The following is a 13,173-nucleotide window of genomic DNA, read 5'->3' as shown; positions in this document are numbered from 1 at the left end:
ACTCCCGGTAAGGGGACTGATTTAACCGAATGGTATGCTCCTTGTACCTTTCACAGATGACACAATCTTTTACCACTCTTTTAACAGCTGAAAAACATTGTGGTATCCAGAACTTCTTGCGTAGCTCATTCAGAACAGAATAATAACCAGCATGTTTGAGTTTTATATGAAGACTCCTGATTATCAGTTCTGTCAAGGAACTTTTGTTAAACAGCAAGATTGGGAAGCAACACCTCTGTTTACCTTTCCACCTGTCAAACTTGCTTTTGACTCTGAGAATTCCATCTTTATCTGGGTAAACATTCAACTGTCTTACCAAATTTGGTATATCCTTAAGAAGTTTAGAATTGTATGCAAAATATTCCAAAACACTAGGAAACTGAATTTTTTGTTCTTTCAATATGATCATCTTCAGAGCTTTCACATAAAATCCTGTATCATTAGATTCAACGGGAACCTTCAGTTTTCTAGCTGTAACTGTAGCTTTCCACTTGGCAAAACACTGAGCAACCCTGGCATGCACTTTAACCATGAGAGAGAAACTAGAGTATCTGTTTGGAGAAACTAGATGCTCAGCAACGTCCTCCCTAAGGTCTTGTGCACAAACATTACTTAAAACATTCTCCTCTTTGAAGTCAAGGGTAGCCCTAGGGTTAGGAACTGTAACTCTCAAAATATCTTGACTGACTATAGACTGGTGGATATCAGGTTGAGGTCCGGAAAAATAGTTTGTATTAATTAACTGTTTATAGGACAAGGTTCTTGTTATGCAGTCTCCAGGATTGGCAGTTCCAGTGATGAAAGTAAAATTAACAGGAAACGTTTCACATAACTTATCTATTTGCTGTAGCCTGTTAAGAACAAATACAGACCTTTTCTGCATCTTATCCAGTTTATAGGAATATGAATTGATCCAAGAAAGAGCTACCAAACTATCAGAGTACAAATCCAAACTTTTTATTGCAATTGGAACGAGGCAATCAGGTCCTCCTAAATCTTTATACAAATCAATTAACAACTCCACACCCAAGCAAATGGCTTGTAACTCCAGGGAAGGGATGGACTTAGTATTAGACTGTCTGTTTATCAGCCTGTTTTTGGCTAATAAAAAAATTTTTTGGCCAGTATCAATGTTCTCTATATACAGAACAGCTCCATATATCATACTGCTAGCATCTACACAAGCAAGAAGTCTGTATTGTCCATCTCTTTCCCCAACAAATCTTTGAACAACAATTTCAGGCGTAGAATTAGCTTGCCTTGCAATGCATTTCCATTCTTTTAGCTTTTCCGCAGGTAAAATATCATCCCATCCTAATGACTTATCACACTGTAAACCATGCATAAATATCCTTGCCCTATTAAATACTGGACCATTGATATTATACAAATCAAAGTTTGAAGCAATGGACTTGAGGATGGACCTCTTCGTACTTGCCGAAGCTTCCAAAACAATGGGAAAAGTTGAAAGGGTATCCAACTCCCTATTCCATTTCAAACCTAAAAGTTTAACTTCTGTTAGTGTATTTTGATCCCAGTCTGAGTCAATGACTTCTTGAAGTGGCCCATCATTGGTGACAATTTGTTGCAATTCTATTCTATAAGGAGCAAATATATTTGTTAGCCGAGTATAGGCCCATTCCAAGGCATCCGAATTTTTGAAGGTATAAGCTCCATTATCCATATAAAACAACTGATAAAGCAATTTCTTCATATTTTTTACCTCTTGAGTATCATCATCCACATCCAAAACCAGTATCTTATAAAGACTCAACATCAAAATTGTTGGGCTACATCTTAAACCAAAACTCAATCTAAGATTCTTGTAACCAACTAAGGAAAAATCTTTCTTCTTCACACTTCTAACCCAAAGAAAAAGTAATTTATTCTGATCTGAAGGTCTAAGTGCTATCTGATTAAAAGCCTTTTTGAGATCAAAGCAAAATATCTTCGAACCAAATCGTAAGTGAAGTAAGGCTGAACTTAACTTTTGGTTTAACGACGGCCCTGGATGAATTGCCTGGTTATGGCTTACTGTCATGGGTTTTCTAGGGTCCGCCTCAAATATGTTTGATAGAAATACTACTCTGCATTTTGTAGTCTCTCGATCAAGTTTAAACACCCCCATGTGGTGTAAAAAACTATGTTCAGGATGTTCAGTTAGGTAATGCTTAAGGTTTGGGATCTTTTCAATTATTCCTAAATTTTCTTGTTCTTTAATGACTTCATCCATGAGTTTCAGATGCATCTCCCTTTTGCAAAGCTTCTTTAAATTTGACTTCAACACTGCTTCAGCTAGTTTATAATTTTTACTAAGTAAGTGTGACACCTTACTGTTCCATAGCAGAGGCATTGATATTCTTCCATCCTCATTAACAGTGGCATTGTTAAGTGCATATCTTACTAGAGAGTTATTGAGTTCCACAGATGTCTCATTCTCTTCCTTATCATAATTAAGGATCCTTTTGCAGTTATATTCCAACATTTGCTCGGTGGCCCTTTGTAGTGCTTGCTCATTTATGATCCCCGTTCTCATTTAAAACTAGAAAATTAGCTTCTACCACCATTTCCTCATGCTTCAATATAGATTCATCATTAAATTTACCTAATCCAAGGCCAATGGAATCAAGAGAGCCTACATCCAACTGAGCAACATCAGACTTGCAAGTAATGGAAGTTTCAACTGCATTTAAATCAGGAAGGCAATGTAAATTTTTTAACATTGTGTCAACATTACCAAGAAGCATCACTCCAAAGGAAGTTTGAAAGTATACTGAAGGACTATCCTGTCCAAACCTAACTGTTGACGCCATAGTGCAGTGAGCAGAGTTAGTGCCTAGGATGAAATCTATACTATTTAACTCATCCCCATTATTTAGCAACTGTTTATCTGCAAGGGTGTAACCCTTAGCAGAGAAATGGCTTGCCACCCTGAACAAATTAGGCAACTTCAAATTTATATTTATATAAGGTACACATAGGGCCTCCACCTTGCAAATTTCCTGACCAAATTTTAAATTCAGTTCCACAACCTTTGTATTATATGATTTAGCAGAGTTAAAACCATTAACAGTAAGACTCACATTTCTCCTCAAAACTTTGAACTGAATCTTCTTAACCGCTCTATCCGTAATAAAATTACACTGACAGCCCGAGTCTTGTAAACCTCTTATTTGGGTATGGTCCTCTAGCTGACAAGTGAAAGTTGGTAGAGCAGATCTATTACCATAGCACTGCAGAGCATCCACTGAAAATACTACCCCCGTGGAAACCTTTTCAGATTTCTCATTAACTAAATTGGAGTTTTTATTAAGACTTCTAGCATTGACTACCTCTTCTTTTGGGGAATCTTTTTTAATGCAGAGAAAGGTGAAATGCCAGCCATTACAACCTCTGCATTTCTTATGAAGTCTAAATTTGCACAAACCCGCAGAATGAGAGGAACTGGCACACTTAAGGCAACCTCCTATCTCTTTCAGCTTATCCACCTTTGCTTTATTACTATTATAAACCGGGCACTTGAAAACTTGGTGATCATCAGTTGCTCTGTCATAAGCACATAAAGAGCATTTCGCCTTAGTAGGCTGGCCTTCAACATTCACATTAGAGGCTAGATTAACAGTCTCTGAAGTTTTGGGAAACTTCTTAACTTTTGTATAAATTTTCTGAGATGCCATGCAATATCGTTCACATGCTTCAAAAATTTTATCATTAATTTCTGAAAGGGAGGGCCTCGTCTTATTGGTAATATTTACTAGCTGAGATTGGAAGGTGCTGTTCATTCCATTCCAAAAGAAATAGTTCAAAAAATCGTCCACTTCCATTTTCAACAACTTAACAGATTCCATGAAATTTTTCATCTGACCAACGTACGCAAATGGATCTGTTTGGTAAGGCATTTTCATATCTGTCAACTGTTTTATTAACGTAAACTTCTGAAACCTAGGGGATGCTAAAGCAGACCTTAAAATTAATTTTGCATCTTCATATGTCTGTTTGTCTGTTTCAAGTGAATCGAGTAGTATGGATGCACGACCTGACACTTGTTGCTTCAGCAGCAGTAATTTGTCTCTCTGAGTGTACTTGAAGGTTTTAATAACCTCTTCAAATTCAGAAAGAAATTTCTCTATATTTTCTCCCTCTACACTTTTAAATGCTGGTAAAGGAGCTGTAGGGCTTTTCAAAAGGCTTCTAGCTTCTTCAAGTACAGAATGGGGAGGAACTGAATCTTTAGTAGCCTCAAGGGTAGCTATAAAAAAGTTTATTTTATCCAAGTAGCTCTCACAAGCTTCAAATTCAATATTCAATTTGGATTCATCTTCCTCTTCTTCCCATAATAACTTAGCTATTTTAGAATTATAAACCTTCAGCTCTTCAGCAAATCCATGAAATTTAGAGATAAGTGATCGCCGTTCAACTTCTGAACCCAATTTACAATCTTCAATTTGATTGACATTCTTAGTCACTTGACTGCGGATGTATTTCCGAGAATTTATCAAAAGCGATAATTCTGACATCTTTGCTGATTGCTATTAAAACAATATTTCAGACAATCACAAATCAATCTATAGAGCAGATCTAACCCAACAGAGTTTAAATGTGCGGCGTCCCTGTATAACCTTCTATTATCTAATCTACCTGGACCCTCTACTCTGAACAAGTAATTCTTGAAACTCAACTTGTTAATAAATTTATTGAGATAACGCCTCATTAACTTGAATTCTTCCACGCATGGGCTATCAAACCGATTTCTCCTTTCATAAAATCGGATTTCAATTTGAGATGCAATTATACAAGATCTTGATAACCTGGATCTCAGAATCTTGTAAAATTCTTTGCAATTATTCTTTACCACTGACAAATCTACACGAGACTTCAAATCATTACCTCCTAAAATTACCAACAAATAATCGGGGTTATACGTGAAAACATCTTCTAGGAGAGCTAGATTATTCAAAAAATAATTAAATGTGGCACCAGGAAAACCAAGAAACTGAACATCAAAAGAGGTCTGTTCAATCAAAATTGTTGAGCTATTAACCCTAAGCTCCAAATCTCTAACATAAGAATGTCCTAGAATTGACACTTTCATGACAATACCAAAACCAAAATATAAACTAGGTAAAATTCAAGGACAACTTAAATTATAAACAAAATTTCAACACTGAAAAATTCGAAAAATTCTCGTACTTTCGTCATTCTCTCCGCCAATCCTACACTCAACGAGACCAACCAGCAACCAAATTTCTTACTCGTGCCCCACGTTGGGCGCCATCTTGAAAATTGTACGATGGAAGGAATAAAACAAGTCCATTAAAAAAGGTTCACTTTAATGAAATGTTGAGCTTTCATGTGAAGTTAAATTTAGAACTGGTTGCTGGTGGGCTTGTTGACGTAGAGAAGGATTTGCCTGTGTCAGAAGTAACTACAGGTATGCTGTCTTCCTTCTCCTACCCTCCTCGCTTTTCAAGAAACCCTGAGGACATAAACGAAATACTATTTTCAAAAGGTAAAGGCAAGTTTTGCTAAATCACTCAATTCAATAACTGTAGTAAAATGAGTTTAAAGGTAAAAGCGCAAGCTCTGCTATTTCACTCAAGTCGCTAAACTCAGTAGTTAACTTTACAATTAAATTGAATTCTGAGAAATGAAAAATATATAGCCTAAATATTCTGCCTCCAATTTAACGTGGCAACCACCTAACCATGAAAGGCCCAATGATCCGAAAACTTCGGCGTAAAGTAAACATAACCTTGGCTAATTAAGTAAAAACTGCCTCTAATCCAAAAAAACTTTCATATGGTAACACGCAAAGTTACAGCAGTGATAAATTATGAATAGTTTAAATACCAATCCACAGGGTTTATTAATTGGGAATCGAGCAAGGGAATATTTATACACGATAAACAAATTGACAGGGAATCACTTTAGAAGTCAGCATATCTTTCGTAATGACGTACCTTATCAATTCAATTCCTCGGAAATTTGGCGAAGATAGTGTCCTGATGTTACGACGCTTATGGCTGGTCTCGTCTTGTGCAGGATGGCGGAGAAAAGTGAGTTCAAGTTACTCCTCCATTATATGACTTCGACAAACTCTGGATATAATTAACTCCTGTAATATCCAGCCGTCCGTCCAGTACGAAAACCTTCTTTCAACTCCCCTTCTCTCTGCTGGCGATGTTTCCTTTAGAATTCGTATTACTGGAAAAAACAAGACCACCAGCAGATAGTTCCGAAAGGGTTGTTTAGTAGTTCACGCTTCAAAGGATTTACCGTCAAAACGAAAATATACAATATGCTGGGTTTCCCTTCAAGCGTAAACTACCCTTAATTATAATAATAATAATAATGCATAAGTTATCACTGGGTAACACAGGTTTACCCAGAAAGAAAATTAATAAACAATGGAATATATGATTTGCTAACCAAATACTGTAGCAACAACAAAAGGAACAACATTAATTAAACAGAATTTCCAACACTCCAGGGAAGGAGCTCGGATTTTCTAGGCTTCGAAAATCTGAGGAAGTTCTTAATTTATTTTAGGAGCATATCCTTAGTCCTTAATCCTGAAGCAACGGCAGCTGCTCTCTTTGGATACCTATAATTAGAGTCCACTGCAATAGTTTTCTTGGGTCTCACAGAGGGAGCAATGCCACTAATACAACCTTTATCCCTGAGCAAGGGTATAAGGCTGGTAACATGTCTTTTCACAACTTCACCAGACTTCCCTTTCAAAATCTGAGCATTGGTCACCTCTCCAAGGTCATTCTTTACCACCCCCTTAACAATCCCAAGTGGATAATTTAAGGCCTTAGTATGAGGATCCTTCAGCAAAACAATGTCTCCAGCTTCAATGATTTTATGGGTAACAGGCTTGTATCTGTCAGTCTTATCAACTGCTTGATTTATCAATGTCGTCAAAAATTCAGAATGATAAATTCTAATCAAGGTCTCTCTTACCTTCCTCAGCTTGCTGTAAATGTCCTCAATTATTCTTGAGGGTGAATCTTTCAAGTCATACTCCCCATCTAATTCAGGATCACACTGCAATTCGGGTATAATGTTAACAGAGGTTAACTCGTAGCCATGTATTAAAATTTCTGGAGTTATTGGGCTAGGTACAGATTCATCAGGCACATCCCTTAAACCATCCTTAAAGGCAATGGGACGACGATTTATAAGATGAGTTGCCTGAGATATAAGAAAGGCCATATCCCTTATGTCTAACACATTTGTTTTAATGGATTTGTTAATTAGATGTTTTACCATTTTTATGCAAATTTCCACTAAAGAACCCATTTGGCTACAACCCTTGTAATAATTTTTAAATTCAATAGGTTTAATTCCATTTTCTTCAAAGTATGACTGAGTATCAGGATCTTTTAAAAAATCTGCAATAACATTAGCCCCGGCAACAAGTTGTGTCCCCAAATCGCTTACTACAAATTGTGGTAAACCATGTTCAAAGGTATGTAGAGTGAATGATCTCAAAAATTCCTTGACTGACAAATCCAAGCATAATTTCAAATTAATGGCCCTTGTATACATACAGCTCATACACAGAATCCAAACCTTCACCTTACTACCCTGTTGCTTTACAAAATATGGTCCAAAATAATCAATATATACATAACTGAAGGGAATCTGGGAAGGACCCATCCTAAACTCCCGGTAAGGGGACTGATTTAACCGAATGGTATGCTCCTTGTACCTTTCACAGATGACACAATCTTTTACCACTCTTTTAACAGCTGAAAAACATTGTGGTATCCAGAACTTCTTGCGTAGCTCATTCAGAACAGAATAATAACCAGCATGTTTGAGTTTTATATGAAGACTCCTGATTATCAGTTCTGTCAAGGAACTTTTGTTAAACAGCAAGATTGGGAAGCAACACCTCTGTTTACCTTTCCACCTGTCAAACTTGCTTTTGACTCTGAGAATTCCATCTTTATCTGGGTAAACATTCAACTGTCTTACCAAATTTGGTATATCCTTAAGAAGTTTAGAATTGTATGCAAAATATTCCAAAACACTAGGAAACTGAATTTTTTGTTCTTTCAATATGATCATCTTCAGAGCTTTCACATAAAATCCTGTATCATTAGATTCAACGGGAACCTTCAGTTTTCTAGCTGTAACTGTAGCTTTCCACTTGGCAAAACACTGAGCAACCCTGGCATGCACTTTAACCATGAGAGAGAAACTAGAGTATCTGTTTGGAGAAACTAGATGCTCAGCAACGTCCTCCCTAAGGTCTTGTGCACAAACATTACTTAAAACATTCTCCTCTTTGAAGTCAAGGGTAGCCCTAGGGTTAGGAACTGTAACTCTCAAAATATCTTGACTGACTATAGACTGGTGGATATCAGGTTGAGGTCCGGAAAAATAGTTTGTATTAATTAACTGTTTATAGGACAAGGTTCTTGTTATGCAGTCTCCAGGATTGGCAGTTCCAGTGATGAAAGTAAAATTAACAGGAAACGTTTCACATAACTTATCTATTTGCTGTAGCCTGTTAAGAACAAATACAGACCTTTTCTGCATCTTATCCAGTTTATAGGAATATGAATTGATCCAAGAAAGAGCTACCAAACTATCAGAGTACAAATCCAAACTTTTTATTGCAATTGGAACGAGGCAATCAGGTCCTCCTAAATCTTTATACAAATCAATTAACAACTCCACACCCAAGCAAATGGCTTGTAACTCCAGGGAAGGGATGGACTTAGTATTAGACTGTCTGTTTATCAGCCTGTTTTTGGCTAATAAAAAAATTTTTTGGCCAGTATCAATGTTCTCTATATACAGAACAGCTCCATATATCATACTGCTAGCATCTACACAAGCAAGAAGTCTGTATTGTCCATCTCTTTCCCCAACAAATCTTTGAACAACAATTTCAGGCGTAGAATTAGCTTGCCTTGCAATGCATTTCCATTCTTTTAGCTTTTCCGCAGGTAAAATATCATCCCATCCTAATGACTTATCACACTGTAAACCATGCATAAATATCCTTGCCCTATTAAATACTGGACCATTGATATTATACAAATCAAAGTTTGAAGCAATGGACTTGAGGATGGACCTCTTCGTACTTGCCGAAGCTTCCAAAACAATGGGAAAAGTTGAAAGGGTATCCAACTCCCTATTCCATTTCAAACCTAAAAGTTTAACTTCTGTTAGTGTATTTTGATCCCAGTCTGAGTCAATGACTTCTTGAAGTGGCCCATCATTGGTGACAATTTGTTGCAATTCTATTCTATAAGGAGCAAATATATTTGTTAGCCGAGTATAGGCCCATTCCAAGGCATCCGAATTTTTGAAGGTATAAGCTCCATTATCCATATAAAACAACTGATAAAGCAATTTCTTCATATTTTTTACCTCTTGAGTATCATCATCCACATCCAAAACCAGTATCTTATAAAGACTCAACATCAAAATTGTTGGGCTACATCTTAAACCAAAACTCAATCTAAGATTCTTGTAACCAACTAAGGAAAAATCTTTCTTCTTCACACTTCTAACCCAAAGAAAAAGTAATTTATTCTGATCTGAAGGTCTAAGTGCTATCTGATTAAAAGCCTTTTTGAGATCAAAGCAAAATATCTTCGAACCAAATCGTAAGTGAAGTAAGGCTGAACTTAACTTTTGGTTTAACGACGGCCCTGGATGAATTGCCTGGTTATGGCTTACTGTCATGGGTTTTCTAGGGTCCGCCTCAAATATGTTTGATAGAAATACTACTCTGCATTTTGTAGTCTCTCGATCAAGTTTAAACACCCCCATGTGGTGTAAAAAACTATGTTCAGGATGTTCAGTTAGGTAATGCTTAAGGTTTGGGATCTTTTCAATTATTCCTAAATTTTCTTGTTCTTTAATGACTTCATCCATGAGTTTCAGATGCATCTCCCTTTTGCAAAGCTTCTTTAAATTTGACTTCAACACTGCTTCAGCTAGTTTATAATTTTTACTAAGTAAGTGTGACACCTTACTGTTCCATAGCAGAGGCATTGATATTCTTCCATCCTCATTAACAGTGGCATTGTTAAGTGCATATCTTACTAGAGAGTTATTGAGTTCCACAGATGTCTCATTCTCTTCCTTATCATAATTAAGGATCCTTTTGCAGTTATATTCCAACATTTGCTCGGTGGCCCTTTGTAGTGCTTGCTCATTTATGATCCCCGTTCTCATTTAAAACTAGAAAATTAGCTTCTACCACCATTTCCTCATGCTTCAATATAGATTCATCATTAAATTTACCTAATCCAAGGCCAATGGAATCAAGAGAGCCTACATCCAACTGAGCAACATCAGACTTGCAAGTAATGGAAGTTTCAACTGCATTTAAATCAGGAAGGCAATGTAAATTTTTTAACATTGTGTCAACATTACCAAGAAGCATCACTCCAAAGGAAGTTTGAAAGTATACTGAAGGACTATCCTGTCCAAACCTAACTGTTGACGCCATAGTGCAGTGAGCAGAGTTAGTGCCTAGGATGAAATCTATACTATTTAACTCATCCCCATTATTTAGCAACTGTTTATCTGCAAGGGTGTAACCCTTAGCAGAGAAATGGCTTGCCACCCTGAACAAATTAGGCAACTTCAAATTTATATTTATATAAGGTACACATAGGGCCTCCACCTTGCAAATTTCCTGACCAAATTTTAAATTCAGTTCCACAACCTTTGTATTATATGATTTAGCAGAGTTAAAACCATTAACAGTAAGACTCACATTTCTCCTCAAAACTTTGAACTGAATCTTCTTAACCGCTCTATCCGTAATAAAATTACACTGACAGCCCGAGTCTTGTAAACCTCTTATTTGGGTATGGTCCTCTAGCTGACAAGTGAAAGTTGGTAGAGCAGATCTATTACCATAGCACTGCAGAGCATCCACTGAAAATACTACCCCCGTGGAAACCTTTTCAGATTTCTCATTAACTAAATTGGAGTTTTTATTAAGACTTCTAGCATTGACTACCTCTTCTTTTGGGGAATCTTTTTTAATGCAGAGAAAGGTGAAATGCCAGCCATTACAACCTCTGCATTTCTTATGAAGTCTAAATTTGCACAAACCCGCAGAATGAGAGGAACTGGCACACTTAAGGCAACCTCCTATCTCTTTCAGCTTATCCACCTTTGCTTTATTACTATTATAAACCGGGCACTTGAAAACTTGGTGATCATCAGTTGCTCTGTCATAAGCACATAAAGAGCATTTCGCCTTAGTAGGCTGGCCTTCAACATTCACATTAGAGGCTAGATTAACAGTCTCTGAAGTTTTGGGAAACTTCTTAACTTTTGTATAAATTTTCTGAGATGCCATGCAATATCGTTCACATGCTTCAAAAATTTTATCATTAATTTCTGAAAGGGAGGGCCTCGTCTTATTGGTAATATTTACTAGCTGAGATTGGAAGGTGCTGTTCATTCCATTCCAAAAGAAATAGTTCAAAAAATCGTCCACTTCCATTTTCAACAACTTAACAGATTCCATGAAATTTTTCATCTGACCAACGTACGCAAATGGATCTGTTTGGTAAGGCATTTTCATATCTGTCAACTGTTTTATTAACGTAAACTTCTGAAACCTAGGGGATGCTAAAGCAGACCTTAAAATTAATTTTGCATCTTCATATGTCTGTTTGTCTGTTTCAAGTGAATCGAGTAGTATGGATGCACGACCTGACACTTGTTGCTTCAGCAGCAGTAATTTGTCTCTCTGAGTGTACTTGAAGGTTTTAATAACCTCTTCAAATTCAGAAAGAAATTTCTCTATATTTTCTCCCTCTACACTTTTAAATGCTGGTAAAGGAGCTGTAGGGCTTTTCAAAAGGCTTCTAGCTTCTTCAAGTACAGAATGGGGAGGAACTGAATCTTTAGTAGCCTCAAGGGTAGCTATAAAAAAGTTTATTTTATCCAAGTAGCTCTCACAAGCTTCAAATTCAATATTCAATTTGGATTCATCTTCCTCTTCTTCCCATAATAACTTAGCTATTTTAGAATTATAAACCTTCAGCTCTTCAGCAAATCCATGAAATTTAGAGATAAGTGATCGCCGTTCAACTTCTGAACCCAATTTACAATCTTCAATTTGATTGACATTCTTAGTCACTTGACTGCGGATGTATTTCCGAGAATTTATCAAAAGCGATAATTCTGACATCTTTGCTGATTGCTATTAAAACAATATTTCAGACAATCACAAATCAATCTATAGAGCAGATCTAACCCAACAGAGTTTAAATGTGCGGCGTCCCTGTATAACCTTCTATTATCTAATCTACCTGGACCCTCTACTCTGAACAAGTAATTCTTGAAACTCAACTTGTTAATAAATTTATTGAGATAACGCCTCATTAACTTGAATTCTTCCACGCATGGGCTATCAAACCGATTTCTCCTTTCATAAAATCGGATTTCAATTTGAGATGCAATTATACAAGATCTTGATAACCTGGATCTCAGAATCTTGTAAAATTCTTTGCAATTATTCTTTACCACTGACAAATCTACACGAGACTTCAAATCATTACCTCCTAAAATTACCAACAAATAATCGGGGTTATACGTGAAAACATCTTCTAGGAGAGCTAGATTATTCAAAAAATAATTAAATGTGGCACCAGGAAAACCAAGAAACTGAACATCAAAAGAGGTCTGTTCAATCAAAATTGTTGAGCTATTAACCCTAAGCTCCAAATCTCTAACATAAGAATGTCCTAGAATTGACACTTTCATGACAATACCAAAACCAAAATATAAACTAGGTAAAATTCAAGGACAACTTAAATTATAAACAAAATTTCAACACTGAAAAATTCGAAAAATTCTCGTACTTTCGTCATTCTCTCCGCCAATCCTACACTCAACGAGACCAACCAGCAACCAAATTTCTTACTCGTGCCCCACGTTGGGCGCCATCTTGAAAATTGTACGATGGAAGGAATAAAACAAGTCCATTAAAAAAGGTTCACTTTAATGAAATGTTGAGCTTTCATGTGAAGTTAAATTTAGAACTGGTTGCTGGTGGGCTTGTTGACGTAGAGAAGGATTTGCCTGTGTCAGAAGTAACTACAGGTATGCTGTCTTCCTTCTCCTACCCTCCTCGCTTTTCAAGAAACCCTGAGGACATAAACGAAATACTATTTT

General features: G+C 36.6%; 2 protein-coding genes across 2 annotated transcripts in view; both read right to left on the bottom strand.

Annotated features, from left to right (window-relative positions):
• LOC137631351 (uncharacterized) overlaps positions 1–5,485 on the bottom strand; it is a 6,615-nt gene extending 1,130 nt beyond the window's left edge. Inside the window, 3 exon segments of the mRNA XM_068363125.1 lie at positions 244–331; positions 1,553–2,521; positions 2,523–5,485. Of these exon segments, the coding sequence (XP_068219226.1) occupies positions 244–331; positions 1,553–2,521; positions 2,523–4,517 (3,052 nt within the window). The 5' untranslated portion in view covers positions 4,518–5,485.
• Positions 5,486–6,540: 1,055 nt separating this feature from the next.
• Positions 6,541–13,155, bottom strand: LOC137631350 (uncharacterized). Its single transcript, XM_068363124.1, is given in 4 exon segments — positions 6,541–6,902; positions 7,914–8,001; positions 9,223–10,191; positions 10,193–13,155. Coding segments are annotated over 4 exon segments (3,414 nt in total). The 5' UTR covers positions 12,188–13,155.
• Between the last annotated feature and the right edge of the window lie 18 nt (positions 13,156–13,173).

This window comes from Palaemon carinicauda, chromosome 39, assembly GCF_036898095.1.
Source record: "Palaemon carinicauda isolate YSFRI2023 chromosome 39, ASM3689809v2, whole genome shotgun sequence".
NCBI lineage: Eukaryota > Metazoa > Arthropoda > Malacostraca > Decapoda > Palaemonidae > Palaemon > Palaemon carinicauda.
This window is presented reverse-complemented; position numbering and strand designations above follow the sequence as displayed.